Source organism: Hoplias malabaricus, chromosome X2 (assembly GCF_029633855.1).
Source record: "Hoplias malabaricus isolate fHopMal1 chromosome X2, fHopMal1.hap1, whole genome shotgun sequence".
In the NCBI taxonomy this organism is placed as follows: domain Eukaryota; kingdom Metazoa; phylum Chordata; class Actinopteri; order Characiformes; family Erythrinidae; genus Hoplias; species Hoplias malabaricus.
The window spans coordinates 36820663-36839866 of NC_089819.1; the positions used below are offsets into that span (position 1 = coordinate 36820663).

General features: G+C 36.1%; 2 protein-coding genes and 1 long non-coding RNA gene across 8 annotated transcripts; 2 read left to right on the forward strand and 1 right to left on the reverse strand.

Moving 5' to 3' along the window:
* Nucleotides 1-853: 853 nt before the first annotated feature.
* LOC136677528 (uncharacterized) lies at nucleotides 854-3653 on the forward strand. 2 transcript variants are annotated; one of them, XR_010796364.1, is made up of 5 exons: nucleotides 854-1820; nucleotides 1925-2008; nucleotides 2661-2771; nucleotides 2852-2928; nucleotides 3373-3653. It is a non-coding gene; the product is annotated as an uncharacterized lncRNA (long non-coding RNA). The 2 variants fall into 2 exon arrangements; XR_010796363.1 differs by having other exon boundaries at nucleotides 854-2008.
* Nucleotides 3654-5261: 1608 nt separating this feature from the next.
* On the forward strand, nucleotides 5262-9571 carry LOC136677280 (transmembrane protein 186-like). 3 transcript variants are annotated; one of them, XM_066654772.1, is made up of 2 exons: nucleotides 5262-5393; nucleotides 8385-9571. In XM_066654772.1, exons 1-2 carry the CDS (start codon nucleotides 5385-5387, stop codon nucleotides 9093-9095), a joined length of 720 nt encoding a protein of 239 aa, XP_066510869.1. In that variant the 5' UTR covers nucleotides 5262-5384; the 3' UTR covers nucleotides 9096-9571. The 3 variants fall into 3 exon arrangements, with proteins under 3 accessions (XP_066510869.1, XP_066510870.1, XP_066510871.1); XM_066654773.1 differs by lacking the exon at nucleotides 5262-5393 and adding an exon at nucleotides 6756-6819 and having other exon boundaries at nucleotides 8382-9571; XM_066654774.1 differs by lacking the exon at nucleotides 5262-5393 and adding an exon at nucleotides 6758-6819.
* A 2441-nt stretch (nucleotides 9572-12012) lies between these two features.
* On the reverse strand, nucleotides 12013-18668 carry LOC136676636 (heme oxygenase 2-like). Of its 3 annotated transcripts, none has more exons than XM_066653751.1 (6): nucleotides 18557-18668; nucleotides 17801-17861; nucleotides 16650-16767; nucleotides 14955-15446; nucleotides 14049-14172; nucleotides 12013-13435 (listed from the first exon to the last, which is right to left on the reverse strand). In XM_066653751.1, exons 1-6 carry the CDS (start codon nucleotides 18660-18662, stop codon nucleotides 13308-13310), a joined length of 1029 nt encoding a protein of 342 aa, XP_066509848.1. In that variant the 5' UTR covers nucleotides 18663-18668; the 3' UTR covers nucleotides 12013-13307. The 3 variants fall into 3 exon arrangements, with proteins under 3 accessions (XP_066509848.1, XP_066509850.1, XP_066509849.1); XM_066653753.1 differs by having other exon boundaries at nucleotides 17801-17889; nucleotides 18557-18612; XM_066653752.1 differs by lacking the exon at nucleotides 18557-18668 and adding an exon at nucleotides 18267-18352.
* Between the last annotated feature and the right edge of the window lie 536 nt (nucleotides 18669-19204).

Consider the following 19204-nt stretch of genomic DNA (forward strand, 5'->3'; position numbering starts at 1 on the left):
TTTGATAAGTTTGATGCCAAAGCAATTCCACTGTAATTAAACAGAGGGACCCTTTAGTAAGCAACTATGATTTTAGCAAGATTTCACTGTATAATTCTCTCATAAATTCATACTAAATACTTACTCATATGGATTTCTCAAAAACTCCCATAATGCCTAAACCATTCCACTGTCATTAAACAGAGGGACTTCTTGTCTATCAACTGTATGAATTTGGAAAGGTTTCACTGTAGGATTAAGTCATATTAAATACCTACTATTGTGATATATATGTATATGGATATCTCATAACATTCCCATAATGCCTAAATCAACTGTCCTCTTGGCCATGAACTGTATGATTTGGGCAAAATTTGACTGTATAATTTTCTCATAAATTTATACTGAATACATTCTGATATGGATGTCTCAAAAAATTCCCATAATGCTTAAATCACATCTTCAGTATTTAAATGTATATTTAAAGTGTGTTTTATATGATTTAAAGTGTCAGTGGTCATATTATGCCATAGAAGACTGCATAAAGTTTATGAAAAAAAGTATATATTCTAGGCTGGATATACAAGCACTCAGTGCTCCATGGAGGAACAAAGACTAATAATATATCCAGTTATTGTGATAACTTTAAATAGTCGGGTGTCATATGAGTAAAGCATCTAGTTGAAATTATGTTTGCCAATTTGTTGTTATTAAAATTGTTATGATTTATGTTTAGAGAACCAGAAAGCAGTCACAATCTTCAGAAAGCACAAATTCACTTGAACGACGGGCCCAATTAACAAGCGGATATGGCAAGCTTTTTTAACCCAAAATGACACTAGCAATACAAGTCCTAACTCCATTTATACTAGCGAGAAGTACTTGAAGTTATTTCCAAACTATTTCCAAACTATTTTTTTAACCTTTTTTCACTCAAATCAGCAGTGAAAGATCCAAATTCATAGTGGAAGTTCTATGTTCACAATGTACCTGACTCAGCTTTTTTCTATATCCCACATGAAAAATGGAACAGTCTACGAAAAAAAACTGAACAGAAGTAGCTTCAAAAGCCTGGAGTGGACAAATGTGATCACTAAGGGCATTCGTTCATTCTACTCACATTGCAGCTTTGGTTTCATATGTCAGAGTGTGAAAAGACAAAATTCACAAAGGAAAGCACCATTGCTCAAGTGTGAAGGTTACTGTACATTCAGTAACTGCACAATAACTTGCAAGGTGGTTCTGCCGAATGAAACTGATTTGAAGGCTACAGTGCAGTTTTATGGTGGGGTTGCTCGACACTGCAGGAAGGAACTGCGACAAAGATACATTAAAGCAGATGAAAGGGAAAAAATGAACAAAGGTCTAGAGACCAAGCTCCCAGGAGCTCTTTACTTGGAGAACCTTGGAAAACTGAGCAGTGAAGTCACTGAGTCTGTAAACCGGGATGAGTGTCCAAGGCCATCTGTTCTGAAAACTACATCATGGAGCCACCATTCAATTGAAGTCCTCAGCCTTAGCATGATGGTTGAGAATAAGACAGATTCTCTTGTGGAAGTGTTGCAGAAAGTCATCCTTTATCCCAGAGGTGTTATGTTATGGTCACAAAGGAGCCTGGAAATCTCCCACAGTAGATGTGAAGAAGACATTGTATATCTTGATGCAACAGGCAGCATAATGAAGAAAGGAAAGTCATCTAAGTGTGTTAGTGTGTTTTGCTGGTACAAGTGGATCAGACACAGCAGTGCTGTTGATGTTTTTAAATAACTCAGTTTCATTGCAGGAGTGAAAATACCAGTGTCATACCTGCTCTGTGGGGGTCCTGACCACTGACAAACAAGGTGAAAGAAGGATAGCAAAGTATACAAAGTAACAGATGGGCTACGGTTACACTGGGCTATGGAAACTCTGTTATATAGCTGCTTCAAACATTATTTTTCCTCAGGGGATCTTGGAAGACATGGTAAAGGTAACGCATATCAAAGACTTTCCAAGATGTTTCATAGATTTCGTCAAAAAGAAAACACAGGTACAGTTAAACAAAATGTACAGATATTACAATGTTTATGGGAATTATAATTAAGTTATCTACTTGGAACTTTGATGGAAGAAATAAACAAAACAAATAATTTAACTTAAAATATTAATTATAAGACATTGGTAAACGTTGATATATTCTTAAGAGAAGAAAGAAGAGAGAAACTCTTTGTAGATTGTACTACATCATTTTCCCGTCACAGTTCTACTTTTCACCTTTAATGCAGCCCATTAATGTACAGTCAAAAGACATCAAGCTTTGATGTATTTTTTTCATTACCCCTATCTAACCTAGATTTTATTGCTCTTAGTAATACATTTTAAGGACAGTATATAACTCGGATTTAGTTTTTATTAGAACTACACAACCAAAAAATACTCAAGGCATCAAGGAGAAATGTCAGAGGGATCTTAAGCAACTTTGCTTTCAAAGACATAGGCTGACTAGGCTTGATGACTTTGTCAACACCTATCAAGCCACTCACATAGCCCTATTGAGGGAGTATGAAGACTGCAAAAGATACATCAGAATGGTATTCTACTACTAATAGTGCATTTGAATTTCCTTATTACTGTCTGACTCAGTAATCCAAAGACTGAAGAGTGTCAAGATATTACATTTATTTCCAAATGTATGATTACAGTTATATGGAATTGAGACTGAGAAGTGGAAACAGAAGAAACAACCACGGTGGGGAGTATAAGTGGAACCTATAAAAAGACCATTCCAATTTCCGAGTCCATCTTCATAAAAGGTAACCAATTGTTTTATTTGCCATTTATGTTTTGATTTTCATTCAAAAGTGCAATATATTTAATTGTCTTTTCCTTTAAGAAAAAACAAAAACATTCAATAACTGTGGACTCGGATGTGGTGACATCATCAAACCAAACGATACTGCTGCTGCTGAGGTACCTATACATATAATTTAAAAAAATAATTATATATATATATATATAGTATTGCAAATTTTATCATTTACAAATTAATGTATTGTACTAGACTGCTGTTTCACCACATACCAAATCATGCAGACAAAGAGAGGACATTTCTATGGGAACACATGGTGTATGAATTCATTAATGCATTTCTATATTATTACAAGTTATATTTTTGTAATCTGAATTCTTTTCTAATGCACATACACGTGACCTAATTTCCCTTAAATTCTGAGTTTACATGTTATAGTTAGCTATAAATTTACATTTTAGAAAAAACTCACATGAAACAAATCAACAATGTTTTAGGTTTTCTGTATTTCCTTATGAAAACAAAGTCATTCTCTTTTCCTTTCTTTTATCTTTCCTTTTGTATAGCTGAATTTAATTGTAGCATTAATTTATTGATTTTAACAGCAACCTTTTGCAAAGGAAGCAGCCCAGCCTAGTCAGAAGAAAAAAAAAACACACCCTGGAGGGGGCACAAGTACTTTACAGGGCAAGACACGCTCATCTACGGACACTTTTGAGTCACCAATCCACCTACCAATGTGTGTTTTTGGACCATGATCCCTGGAACTATGTGACTGCGACACTACCTGTTTCATCACCAGGATGAAGGCAAAATTTTCATATTTGTTTGGTTAATGTCTATGCATGTATATTTGTTTATAAATTAGTTCCAAACATCCAAAATGTTAGCTGAATATTTCTCTTTTTTGGTAACTAATTATGTACAATAAACAATAATTATTTGGAAGAATGTTTAATGGGCTCATTCATTATAAAGTGTAATTATTTTAACACCATTACCTGCAACAAGGTTCAAATATGTAAGGTAAATTCCTGTCTGAATAGTGAAAATTACAGGGGTAGACTTTACATTACAATAAGAACATCTTCAACAAACACAAGTGTAAGTGACAACTGGGTGTCTACCTAATTGTGCATGTTGTAAATAAATATAATAAAATAAAATTATATTCATTTTAAATGGTGTTGCTGTGTCAAAGAAAACTACAATTTAAAAGGTACCCACAATTGCACAATTGTAAAGGGCATTTCTCATATATTAAAAATATTTGATCTTAGGAACTGTTATGATGAAACCTCAGTAAATACTCAATAAAATGTAAAAAAATGTTTATTTGGATTTCTATACCTGTTTTGTATATAACATTCTGGCAGTAGTCTCATATGAGAATAGGGAAACATTTAGTGAATAATATTTCCCCTACAATGATGCATGATGAGCAATAAACCGTAGACAACAATATTTATTATGTTTTAGAATCAGCAAGTAAAAGTAAAGTAAAATCCTCCAAACCTGTACTAGTAATTGACAAAGTGTGCCACTTGTGGATGACACTTAAATTGTTGAAATTTTAGGAAAACTATGTTAAATATGTAACCATATTCATTATTTTTTTACTGCAATATTTATATTGCAATATTGCATGATTTAAATGTGGTACTTTAAAGAAAAATGGAATAGTAAATGTTTTTATTCTTTGCTTTGATTGTAGAAAAGGGCAGCCTCTTCTGCAGAATATTGTGAAGGATATGATATGATATATATATATCATATATCAATATATTGATATGAATAGTTGAGACAAAATTAATGTTAAATAAATATTAATGTTATACGAGGATATTAAAATTCAACAGGCTCCTATTCTGAGAAGAACAATTAATGAATAAAGTAAATAGGAAGAAACAAAGCGAAACTTTACCAAAATCATACTGTTGGTAGCCAAGAGGCTCCTCTGTTTAAAGAGAGTGGAATGATTTAGGCACTGTGGGAATTTTATATGGGAAATCCATATAAGTAAGAATTCAGTATGAATTTATGAGAAAATTATACAGTGAAATTTTGATTGTGCCAAAATCATACAGTTGTTTAATTACAGAGAAATTGCTTTGGCATCAAACATAACAAAGTAGGTATTATTTTATTTACATTTGGTACAATATTTACATTTTGTACAGCAAAATGTAATCTGCATTTCTACATGTACATCGGTTTTACCATTTAAAGCCAATTGTTTATATAATAGTACAATGTACGTAAATGTATTAAATAATCAATGCCTCTTTAAAGTGTTTTAAAACGAAAAATATTCATAATGACTTATTAGTTTTAGTATTACATGCATTTAGTGATGTAGTAACTGACATCGGTGCTTAGACGTGGGTTTCTGATTCCCTGTCCCGAAGAGGATGTGGCGTTCTCAGCAATGAAAAACCGTAATGACGCGCCTATACGTGCATTCGGATTTGAAGCGCGGATGGCTTGACCGTCAATTTCCAAAGCGCGAATAGCTTGACCCCAGTGAAACACTGACAGTTAAAGTGGGGGTTATTAAAACAGCCGCTCTACACTCATGTAACGAATCAAACAGAAGGGCCGCTTGGCTATCAACTGTATGATTTTGGTAAAGTTTCACTTTTTTTAATGAATCAAAAGTGCATTCCTGTATAATATGAAGCTATCCTTGTTTACTCATATCCTGAAAAACTGACGGTTAAAGTGGGGTTTCAGTTGCAGTTGCTATGGTGTCGAAAGACGAGAACAGACGCTAAAATTTGGTTTTTGTGTTTTGCGCGGTATTAAATTCTTTTAAAAACGCCACTTCAGCAAAGAATGGACATTTAATTTCTGAGTCAAACTGCAATGAAATTGTGAAAGTCCTTTTTCACAACCGAAACTGTCAAACACCCGACCCCACCAGGTCACGTGACGTTAGGTCGGACAGCGGTCTCTCTCAAATAACTCCTACTTACCTAAGTAGTGCACTAAGTAGGCCACACGAATCAAGAGTGCATTCGTGTATAATATGAGGCTATCCTTGTTTACTCCTATCCCGAACAAATTAATTTTAATAAAGAAAGCACACACTTACAAGATTAAATAAGAGTTTCATGATTTACGCCGTCCACTTATGTGAGTAAAGGTCTTTCTCGAGACCACTTGAAAAGCAGAACACGTTCATTATCTCGCTGACCCTGAAATCATATTCTTCAGTAAATGTTCGATGCAGAAGATGTGTAGATTACACATTCCGACAAAATAAATAAATTAAGCTGTTACCCAATAAACATTAAGCCGTTTATTTAACGTTGAAATAACGTAATGACTGCCGTCTAATCAACGTACTCTTAAGGTTGAAAATGCAAGTTGAAAAGACGTCCAAACACAGACATTGAAAAGACGACTATTAGACGTATTTTGGACGTCCATTAACGTTAATAATTGGTCTCGAAATAAATTACTTGTATAAAACGCATTTTGGACGTCCACTGACGTTATCGATTGGTCACCACTTATTGACCAAACTAACTTATTAAGATGGATTTTGGACGTCCATTGACGTTTAAAATATGTCCTTGACGGACAGACTACTTTTAGACCTATTTTGAACGTTCAGGGACGTTCCTTGTTTACTGGGTAGGTAATCACCAGTGAGGATAAGAACCATCACCCGAAATCTTTAACATGTAAATTGTAAAATTTCAGTTACAAACATACTCAGACATTCTATTATATTGGTACAATTTTTTCATAACAAAACTTATGCCAACTGCTTTTTGTTACTCAAATGTGAGCTTTATTTCCCTGAAAACCCCGTGGACCTGGGCCAAATTCATCAGAGCAAGGTTTTTACCAGAGTGGTGTAGAAACATGGCTCTGGGCTGATGTTTTAAAAATAAAATTTAAATAAATTCTTCAATTAAAAATTGACAGGGTTAGAAAGAGGATTGGTTGTGTAATATTCTAAGACTCTTATTTTGAAAAAACAAAACAAAAAACATTTCACATCGTGTTTCACCTACTGGCTCTCGCAGAACTGAGCTGAAATGGTGAGTGGTTTATAGAAATATAAATAAAATCGAGGACGGTTAATTTTTTTTTAATAGAGTTAAATCAAACACTCAAACGAGTAACGTATCTAATCGTGGGGGTAAACAGGGTTTAATATCTAACGCGCTATAGCTATGATGTCTCTAGATGTCTAGATATCTATTACGTAAAATGTTTTTAATGGTTAAACTTTTAAAAATATATATATATTATTTAAACGTATTATTGTACGTGTTAATCTGAAATAGCCTCAAATTAAATGGGATATACCTGTCTTATGTTCTATTATGCTGTAAATTTAAGTTTTCTCGTTGACCTCATCATACAATGCTGTTTCTTTATATGTTGTAATAGGAACTGGAGATCACAATTTATATATCATAAATATAGCATTACTCTCCACAATTGCAGATCCTAAACCTAAAAAATATGGAATATAACAGTAAACTGGAGAGCACCAGAACATTTTAATGAGCACTAGATATTTTTACTACCAATTAATAGCAGAATAATTTTGTGAACATATTTGTGATTTTACTGACCAATATTGCGATTGCGATTTAAACTGCAGTTATTTTCAACAATTAAGGACCAAACCTAATTTCATAACAAAGCAGACCTCACTTTAATTTTGAATACTGAATGCAGAGTGACATACTGTCATTTAGTTCTGGTTGTTGTCATGTACACAGCACAGGATTTGGCTGTCTAACATACTGCTACACACAAATTAAATATGTCAATAAGACATTGCCAGTGCATACTATAATTAAAATAGCAGATCTTGCAATATGAAAACTTCATTCTGTTAAATTGCTGTTTCTGTATACATTAATTCATGATCTGTAACCAGTTAATTCTGTTCAGGTTCGTTGTGGGTTCAGAGCCAACCCAGAATTATAGGGTGCAAGGCAGGAACACACACAGCACAGGGCACCAGTCCTTTAGACATTTACACATTCTTCTTCACACAAATATCTAATGGCATTTTTGAACACTATGTATTTTGGAGTAAACAAAATCTTCACAGAGAGTGACCTGAGGTGGGGCTCAAACTCAAAACCCCAGGAGCCTGGAACTGTGTGGCAGTAACACTACCATTTTTGCTGCCCTTGATTCAAATTTAAAAGCCTATACCAGTTTAGCATTAGCTCTTTTACTCACTTTATTTCAGACAAAGATTTTGATGAAGTACAAAAACATTGTGAAACTTTAAAAGTATAAAATTCACTCCCTATTCCATTAATGGATACTATGCCAAAAATGTATGCCCATTTTAAAGTCATTGTTTTTGTGATGGCATAAATAAAACAAAAAGTAATAGTTACTTGTATGTATGATGCTGGTCCATGTTCATTAAGTACTTACAATATCCACAAACGCTTAGGAAAATATTCACATAATAAAAATGTATTTATCAATTTGGCACAAAATATTATCTGATCTCATGTTATATTACTATTGCTAATAATATTATTTTATAGAATTTGAACACTTGAAGGTCTGTATCATTGTTGGTACTGGTGTTTGTATTGTGTTAATAAATGTGGTCTCTTTACAGCAGAGGTCACAACGTTTTCTCAAGCTGACCTATTCCTTAGTAGCTTCAGGACCGCAATGTCCCCATCCATGTCAGGGTGTCCACCGATTCCAGTACTTTGGGACCAAATGTCTAACTTCCAAGTCTTCCATCAAACTAAAGCACATCACATTTCTGACATCTTCCAGCACACCAAAGAACTGGTCCCATGGCTTGCTGCAGTATCATGCTCAATCATCCAGTTCTGATCTGGCCTCACAGAACTACTCATTAATATATGCCTTCCCAGCCATCAAAGGATTGAGGGCCCTCTCCAGACTCAAGCTGATGCAGACAGGCATCACTGCTGCTCTCCTGCCCACTGTTTTTTTTTTCTACCTGCAGGGCCAGGCCTCAATCACTCTCCTGACCTATACCACAGGTATAGCTACATTTGCTGCCGTAATGCTTTATGTCATTAGCTACTACATCAGGAGAGTGGTGGGGATGATGTACCTGGACTCCACCCACACCAAATTAAAGGTGTCTCATCTGTCATTCTGGGGACACAGGAGGGACATTTATCTGCCTGTGTCTGACGTCATGACCTTGGGAGATACAGGCGACTCTCCAGGTGAATCAATCCTCCAGCTGAAGAGATACAGCTGCTCAGACACTTTCTATTTCTCCCCACGATTAGGATTGGTGGTCGACAAACACAGCTTTGAGAAAGTGTTTGGGACTTTGCCTCAATAAATGATAAGGTGTTAATCCATAACCCTTTAAATTATATCTAAACCATGTCATATGTATTAATTGTCAGTTGTGTTGAATTAAAGTAAGTTGTTTCTTTAAATGTAATAGCAAAAACCATTCTGCTGTATTTCATTTGTTCAGAAAATGCTTTAGCCATGACTAGATTAATCTCCATTTTAGGCTTATGGAAAAGTCTTAATACAGTAGATGTAAAAGATTTATTGTATAGTGTTTTCCTCCTGGAGCATTTACACTCCAGTGTCTCTAGAAATTCTCTGGAGTTCATGTGTGAATGCGCCATAATGCCTCTAGCCATGTGGGCCATGAAATTGATCACAAAATGTTTAATTCATTTGGAAAAGAGTTTTTCTGCACAAGTCTAAACAGGTGCATATTTTAAAATTAGGTTTATAATTAGCTTAAACTTTACTGAGTTTATTTGCCTGAGGATAAGCAATAAACAAACAAATAACATCCTGTGAGTAACATTTAAATCTGAATGTTATTTATTATTTCTTTCTGAATATTAGCACAAATTTTAAAGGTATATGAAGAAAGTCATTTACAAAAAGAAAGTAATTTTAAAATATGCCAAGTATACATTATAGAACGTATCAAATATGCATAAAATAATGTATGTACAACTGTACATAAACATTACTTTATATTATAAAACTTTGCAACACATAAGGGACTAAGGGCAGAAAATAGAGTTGTAGTACAACAATAGCATATCTGTTCTTTTCAACAATACAGCACCATCATAAAACCAAGAATTCAAGAGATTAAAGATGCACCCTCTTTCCAGCGAGCCATTTATCATGTTTTATTTCTTACTTGAAAAGTAAGCACATTAAATCTGAGTATTACAGAACCTGTCTGAAGAGGAAAGTGCATAAAAATGTCATTTCATTTTATTTCTAGACTTCATTTTTACACAACCTACAAGGGGCAACCAGTTACATTTACTAACTCACATAAGACAAAGTTTGAGTTAATTTGTCATCCTTCAATGAATCAGCGTAAGCTCCATAGAATATATATACAAGTTTTATACAGGATCTTTGATACATTTAAGCCACTCTCTCTCCTCATGATATAAAAACTGCATTTTGAAAGTTTTTACACAATGAAGGGAACTCCAAACTTTAAAAATCATGAACCAAGATGAGGATATTGCTCTATTCCTGCCCCATAGGTGGATAACATTGATTTTTGTTGTGGAACTGACCCTAAATGTGAGACAGCACTACCTGCATGAAGTAAACACGGACCGGAAGTGCTACAAAACTAAAGAACTCAAGTAATAAATGAGTTTCTGTGGTAATTCAAACAGTGAATAAAACTTTCAGGCAAGTTAAACTTCAACCATGTACAAACCGGATTCCAAAAAAGTTGGGACACTAAACAAATTGTGAATAAAACTGAATGCAATGATGTGGAGATGCCAACATCTAATATTATATTCATAATAGAACACAAATCACAGATCAAAAGTTTAAACTGAGAGAATGTATCATTTTATGGGAAAAATATGTTGTTTGAAAATTTCATGGCATCAACAAATCCCAAAAAAGTTGGGACAAGGCCATTTTTTCCACTGTGTGGCATCCCCCCTTTTTCTTACAACTCACCTCCTTCTTCTCAAGTTTAGAAATAGGAATGCTCTTCCATTCATGTCTAATACAGGCCTCTAACTGTTCAATAGTCTTGGGCCTTCTTTGTTGCACCTTCCTCTTTATGATGCGCCAAATGTTCTCTATAGGTGAAAGATCTGGACTGCAGGCTGGCCATTTCAGTACCCGGATCCTTCTCCTACATAGCCATGATGTTGTGATTGCTGCAGAATGTGGTCTGGCATTATTTTGTTGAAAAATGCAGGGTCTTCCCTGAAAGAGATGACGTCTAGATGGGAGCATATGTTGTTCTAGAACCTGAACATAGTTCTCTGCATTAATGATGCCTTTCCAGACATGTGCCACAAGCACTCATGCAACCCCATACCATCAGTGATGCAGGCTTCTGAACGGAGTGTTGATAACAACTTGGGTTATCCTTGTCCTCTCTGGTCCGGACATGGCGTCCCAGTGTTCTATAAAGAACTTCAAATCATGATTCATCTGACCACAGAACAGTTTTCCATTTTGCCTCACTCCATTTTAAAAGACCCCTGGCCCAGTGCAAACGTCTGAGCTTGTGGAGCTTGCTTAGAAATGGCTTCATCTTTGCACTGTAGAGTTTCAGCTGGCAACAGCGGATGGCACGGTGGATTGTGTTCAATGACAATGATTTCTGGAAGTATTCCTGAGCCCATTCTGTTATTTCCTTGACAGTGGCATTCCTGTTTGAGGTGCAGTGATGTTTAAGTACCTGGAGATCACGAGCATCCAGTAGAGTTTTACGGCCTTGACCCTTACGCACAGCAATTGTTCCAGATTCTCTGAATCTTTTGATGATGTTATGCACGGTTGATGATGATAACTTAAAAGTCTATGCTATTTTACGATGGGTAACACCATTCTGGTATTGCTGCACTATCTTTCTGCGCAACAATGGTGGAATTGGTGATCCACTTACCATCTTGGCTTCAGAGAGACACTGACACTCTGAGAAGCTCTTTTTATACCCAATCATGTTGTCAGTTGACCTAATTAGTGTTAATTGGTCTTCTAGCTGTTCATTATATGCTCAATTTCCTTTTTCCAGCCACTTATTGCTACTTGTCCCAACATTTTTGGGATTTGTTGACACTGTTAAATTTTGAATCAACATATTTTTCCTTTAAGATTTTACATTTACTCAGATTAAACTTTTGATCTGTCATCTATGTTCTATTACGAATAAAATATTGACATTTGCCATCTCCACATCATTGCATTCAGTTTTTATTCACAATTTGTTTAGTGTCCCAACTTTTTTGGAATCCGATTTGTACAAACAACAGTCTCCCCATAACCCCCCAAATGGCGTTCCACTTTAAAAGATGCTGAGCTGCTGAACGTAGACAAACAAGAGACAACAGTGTTTGCCCACAATCATAGATGTTGCCTTTAATCTGCTGTTTCACAGCATAAAGAGAAATCATGGGAAAAAATGTCTGATTGTACACTAATATAGAATTCCATTTTCCTGAGCAATTAGAATAAAGCACTTTCCCTTTCATGTGTATTACACCATTTCATTACATATGTAAAATGAGTGAAATCATAAACAACACAAGTAATAGTTAAGGACTGAATCAGTAAAAGTACAGATCAATGATCTTATCTCAATACATTATTTTTGTGTATCACAATGTAGCGCTCATGATTAAAGTGGAGTACGGAACAGTGATGAACACGTTCGTCCAGCTAAGTTGACTTTGGTGAACTAATTAACAATACATTCAAATTTTGCAATGCAAAACTTTTTTGCAAAGTTAACGTGATAAATATGATGTACATATGATGCCTTGTTCTGCAGTAATAAGTTACCATCACCTAGTCAGAGCTGACAAGTGAAATGTGTTTAGAAATTATTAGCTTGTTTTACATATAATAAACATTTAGTTAATCAAATCTGAAGACTTCTGCAGTACTTGTGATAATGACTATGAGTTCTCTTAGACTAAAATTGTGCAGCTCTAACTTCAGGTGTGTTTAGTTTTTTTTTTTCTCTTAACGACTTTAAATTTGGACTTATAACTGTGTTGTGTTTGTTGTTGTACGCCTTGTAACCTTTATCTTGCAGATTCCTAAGTTGGTCTCATGCACTCTTGGCAATTCTCCCTCTCTCCTCATCACAAACACAGTGCTAGATGGCTCGGGTGTCTGTTAGCTGGCTGTTAGCTGTTGGGTGTCTGTTAGCTGTGTCTGTTAGCTGGTTCTCCAAGATTTGAGCTGCTCAGGGTCTTTGTGTTAGCAGTCCAAATCAAATCAATTGTTGGTTTTACATTTACATTTTACATACCTTCAACCCTAACATGTGTAAATTGGGAAAAGAATTGGCACATGCACTAATATCTGGACCAGTTTTACAAATTTTAACCTTATATTCATTTGATCCCTTACCCCTAATCTAATACATTTAATTTGAGCTAATACAGTAATGGAATGGCTCTTCTTAAATTGGAAGGTCAAGTGGATGAGGGCTTGTTAAAAACAGTAATGAAATGAATGGTCACATTTGGGGCATTGGCATTGTCACATCCTATTAGTTGAAACCCTCTGGTAATCATATGAAGTACCAAGCAGCCAATCCAGTGATCACTGCCAGCCAGGCAGCCAGCAGCACTTGAGCAGTATGATCTCTGAGCAGAGTCCTGGCGAACTGACAGATGAACATCGTGTTTCCACTCACCGCTGGACAAACAGGGAGATTATAGTTTTATTAAAGCCATGAAAAGCCCAATTAATATACATCACTGCCAGATATTAGCATGATCTGCAAGGATAAATTACCATAGTCGATTAAGGGCAGTAAAGCTGTGAACAACAGATACTTTCAAGGTTTGGCCTAAATGAGAAAAGCTGCTAAAAATAAATAAATAAATAAATGTCTAACAATCCTTCAGCTAAAGCCCATTTCTCATCCAGAGCAAATCTAGGATAAACATTATTGACATCCTTTGTATAAATGTCATTACCCCAGCTCCTCATGTAAAACAAATCCTGTCTGAATAGGTTTTAAGGATACCTGGTAGGATCCATAGCACATGTGGTAACAGACTAAAAAGTCAGACTAAATTTCAGACTAATTTACTGCTCACTTCAGTAGAGCACTTCTTTCTTTAGACTTTCTTTAAAACATTACTGTGATTGGCTGAGAAGCCAATTTCATAATTTTTTAAACAGTCAGCGCAGAAACAAGTAACACTTCTACTGTTTTTTAGTGAATAATACCTGATTAGAGTGGACGTATAATGCTAACTGACAGTCAGTATTATTAATCAAGAAATTAACTATTTCTTCTTACCCATCTTAGCAGCATAGTATGGACATTTACTAATGTCTCCGCCCATTCCACCATGAGCTGGAAAGCTGATGTCTTGCACATCTTCTTTAATGCTTTTCCCAATCTCCTGCAGCTCCTCAAACACCTTCACACACCAGTAATGACATTAAACGAATGACATAAAAGGGACAGTTCATAGTTGCCAGTATATACAGCAGACACAGTGCAGAACTAAAGAAAGTAACAGAACAGGCCGTTTTTGGGATAAATTAAGAAAGTTATTTTTACTGACCTTTTGCAAAATTCTGCCATGTCCCTTAATTATTACTGTCATATCCATCAAACCTTCAGCTTAGCATGCCTGATAGAATCTGTAGCAATTGTGCAAACAGGCTTAAAAATCTAGCACACTACAATTTTGACTGATTTACCACCACTGCCATTCTCATTTCAGGTTTGTTATGAGGACTTTCTTTCCCTTGATTGAGGAAGTTAACAGATGATGGTCAATGCAAAGTTTTGTTGATAAAGGGATACTTCTAATGCTTTTATAGTGAATAAAAATGATTTTCATGGTTGTAAAATGCTAACTGATGTCTTGATCTATTGCTTAAATAACAGGCTTCCAACCATGGTCCTGGAGTAATCCTTGTCCTGTATACGCTTGGGTTTTCCAGCATGAACACCTCCACTAAAGCTCAGGAAGGGCTGGTCAATAAGCTGATGTATCTGGTGTGTGGGCAGCACCACCAAAATATCCAGAACAAGTGCACGGCATTCGGGCATTTCTCCAGTGATATTTATTCTCATTAAGAAACAACCTTTATACTGACATATAATGGCTTAGCAATTTTGTAGTAAACCTATTTAAAACTTGGGACTTGTTCTATGGAGTGATGATTTCCTAAATCGAAAAAGCCTCCCCACCTCCAAGTTGAACTTGAAAGCCAGGTTGGCTTCAGCCAGCAGCCTGTCTTTGGTTTCAGCGTCCACCTCCAACTCGTTCATACGGCTGCGGTAGAGCCTCTTAAAGGCTGTGGGGTTGTGGATGCTTTCAAAGTGATAAAATTGAACACCCTCTCCAGTTGGAGGCAGTTTCAGTGCCCTCTGGGCCACTTTCTTCAGGATCTGACCACCGGATAGGTCACCCATATAACGGTTCCAAGAATGGGCCACCAACAACTCTGGCTCATGGCGACCCACGTGATGGAGACGCTCTACATAGGGCTTTGTAGCTGCTGAACATTGGATATGGTTCCTCCAATCAGGACCGTACAGATATTCCAGATCCCTGACCAAAGCTTCCCTTCTATGGAGCTCTGACGGGAAATAAACTGCTACGAACGTAGGGTGGTCTTTGTTCCTCTCTATTTCTTCCTCTAGAGCAGAGTAGACATAGTACAAAGCAACTGTGCCCAGCTACAGGAGAGTAAAAGAGAGCAAATTATAGAATTTCATGTACAGTGGTATGCAAATTTTGAGAGACATTTTGATTTTCTATGTGAAAATATTTAAGCACACATTTTATAGACTACAAACTTTAAATTAATGTACAAATTAAAATTAATTTTACAAAAAAAGAACACAGTTGGACAAATATCCAGCAAGTTCATTCATTCTTTCAAGGGAGTAGATTTACTCTTGACATTGGTGGGGACCCCCACTTTTTTTTTTCCTCTTTGCTTGATAAAGGACTGATATACTACATATGTTATTTTACATGATTTTAAACTATTCTGAATAACAATTCATAAGTTGATTAATGAATTATATAATATTATATAATGTTGAACTAAACTAAACTAAATTAAAGAAGTAGTTTAGACTTCAGTTTACTTCAGCCATAATGCAAATGAAACAGGTCTCATACAGCAGCAATAATAAAAGTAGATGGAGCACTGCATAATGTTCACAAAACCAACAAAGACAATTTAGCCTGCTATATGCTGTGCGGCAAAACCTAGCATTGCCATTAACATTATGATGAAGGACCCATTTCATTAGAGAATTTAAGTGAGCTGCTTATGTACACCTTTTTTGCTGCCATCCCCACTCATTTTTGCTGTTGCGCCTGAGTCTTGCACAGTAAGTGTCACATATGACTGGAAAGTTTTCCCCCAGTTTTGGTGCTGCTAACAACCAAACGTAGCTACAGAGTCACGTAGCTACGTGACAGCAGGGAAATGCATGTGGAGGTAGGACTCGAGTAGAGAACGTGATTTAACCCTTTCTGCAATTCTAAAGAGACATTGACAGAATGTTTTTTTTTTGGAGGGGATCAAATGATTGGTGGGGACATTTCAATAATCTCTGTATATTGGTGGGGACATGTCACTTCTGTCCATGCTAATTCTACGCTCTTGCATTCTTTCATTGTCTGTAACTGCTTACTCACGAAAAATGTCAATTGTACAAATGTTAGAAAATTGCCCTAGTGAAGTTCTCTTCAGAATATGTCTTATATTTAATTTCACATAAACATAAAAGTTTTTCAGATGAATTTGTAGTTCATCAAATAATGAAAAGATTAGTTGCTGTGATTCAATACTGATGAAATTTCAGTAAGGGTTATCCCAAACTCTCATCCCTCTGACATCAAGTGTAACAGTATTTTTTACAAACCTTAAAGAGTTCTCTCTTTATTCTGCCTCTGAGGAAGTCTTTGGCAAAAGGAGAGTTTTCAGCTCTGTCGTGAGCCTCCTTTGTCCCTGCTGTCAAATACTCAGACAGGTCATCAGGCCTAAGGCAGAAAGAAAAGCGATATTAGAAATTTCACATCCATTGAGCAGGATTTGTGTGTAATACAACAGTAAATCATATCTATTGGAGCACTTGTTCTGTGTGAAACATATTTTAAACAAGAGGGGGTTGGTCTATGATGCAAAACTTATTCTGTGATTCACTACAACCCAGATAGCAGATACATTTGGGCCAAATCTGTCTCACTTTTGAACGGCTCATTTACTGCACCGGTAAGTGATGTGTGTTGTGACGTAGGCCAATATAATAAGCCAAGCTGGACATGGGTTAAGGCATGTTTTCCTCGTTGCGTGCCAGTGATCGACCAGATATCGTATTAGCACCCATCTGACTGCTGCTGTAATATATTTTGGAACGGATTTTACAAGCGGGCTGTATGGTGGTACAGCAGGTAGTGTCGCAGTCACACAGCTCCAGGATCTTGGGATTTTGGGTTCAAGTCCCCCTCCAGGTGACTGTCTGGAAGGAGTTTGGTGTTTTCTCCCCGTGTCCACGTGGGTTTCCTCCCACTGTCCAAAGACACACATTGGTTGTTGGATTGGTTATTTAAAATTGTCCATATGTGTGAGTGAATCTGTGAGTGAATCTGTGAGTGTGTGTCACGCTGTGAAGGACTGGCACCCCTCCAGGGTGTGCTCCTGCCTTGTGCCCATTGATTCCGGGCAGGCTCTAGACCCACCGCAACCATGAGTGGGATAAGAGGTTACAGACAATAAATGATTTGGCTAATGGAAAAGCAAAAGTGCCAAGTCGCGTTAAGTAAGTTCCATGCAGTGGAAAAGTGCCATAAGAGAACTGCAGATATGCTACATTTGGGCCAAACATTCCTGTAATGTGAGTTGCACTTCATAGAATATAATATAAATTAATAATCAAATACATTTTTTTTCTTTGCTATTTTTGTTTGGTAATAATTATTGCTGTTCTCATTTTATGATACTATGCACTTCACAGATTCCTTGTGGCACTACTATAATGTCAGTTTTAATCTGGAAATGGGTTATAAATATCACCTGAAAATGTCATCATCGTTGTCCTCATATTTCAGTATTTCTTCAGTAGCCATATTGTTGTCTAAAGTGGCAGTCCGTATGTTAAGAGTCCATAGAATAAAATAACAAACAAAAGAAGATATAAAAGCAGAGCAATCTAACAACATACTGCAATGTCAAGGTCACAGATATTTCATAACATTTCACTGATGGCATTCCAGGGGTCTTTATTCACAGCTGCTGTCAACTTGGTAAAAAAAATAGAAGTGACCCATTTACTAAATCATAACTACATCTACAGGTTGACCTTAAGTGCCACAGCTAATCATCCAAAAACCAATATCTGACGTGAGTAATATTCTTGTGGCTGAATGCCATCATATCCTCACAGCAATGTTCCAGTGTCTAGTCTGAAGTCGTCTCAAAGTAATAAAAGCTGTTATTTCGGCTTCAAAGTATGGACAACTAAATTAATAAGTTCACAAACCTTTGGACATACAGTGAATTTCATAAACGTTCACAAACGAGGACAGTGCAGGGGTTTTTAGAAATTTAATTTACTGTACAATCCGAGGCATACTTATGCTTGGCACTATAAGGATAAGGATATAATGTTAGTTGTAATAAACAAAAAACAATCTAAAAAAACCTCTTAGGGTTAGAAATAATATTAGAGATTTTTAAGAGCAGTTGTCACTTGATATTGTACTAGACAACAGTCCTCAGTTTCAAAAACATAAATTAATTTAGAGCAATAAAATTACTTTTAATGTTTACCTCGTTCTGTTGCTGGGTTGAAGTCGTCTTCGCGATTAAGTGCTACCGCTTTCTGTATGTTTTGAGTTCGTTTTCCCACCCGTATTCCCACTGCCTTTCTGCGCATGCGCGATAATTGGCTAAGTCACAATGGGATTGTTGTTATTATTATTATTATTATTGTTATTATTATTATTAAAGCATTTGCGTTTGCATTCCAACACTTAAATTAAATAAATGTAAAAATATTTCAAAAGCGCTGTGGGCGAAACCCTGCGATGAGCACTAGCAGAGCTATGTACTATTATCCAATCAGAGCACAGTGGGGTGGCCATACCGGAAAACAGGTGGAAAAAACAGGATCACATGTCTGATCATGGAATTCACACTACTGTCCTCTGCTGGTGAAAATAGATATCATATTTGTAAGTACCCTCTACAGTGAACGGAGTTAACAAATTGTATTTATCCGCCATAGGGAATAATGTATCATATCTAGTTCAAACCAAAAAAGAAAGCAATTTTTAATGATTATTTTCTGTGCCTGCATTCAGTGCACGTTTTTCCGTACCTTACCGCTTGTTTTTACCTAATTCAGTATGGTTGAGTATCGCCCAGAGTTCCATTGGTTTGACATGTAGATGCTGTAAAAAATAAGGGACGTGTCGG

Excerpts from the sequence above, each read along its gene's own strand:
- LOC136676636 (XM_066653751.1), bottom strand. The coding sequence starts at position 18,662 with ATGCGCAGAAAGGCAGTGGGAATACGGGTGGGAAAACGAACTCAAAAC. Across the intron at positions 17,862-18,556 it reads CAACCCAGCAACAGAACGAG|ACAACAATATGGCTACTGAA; the intron begins GTAAACATTAAA and ends CTGCCACTTTAG. Across the intron at positions 13,436-14,048 it reads ATACTATGCTGCTAAGATGG|CGGTGAGTGGAAACACGATG; the intron begins GTAAGAAGAAAT and ends CTGTTTGTCCAG.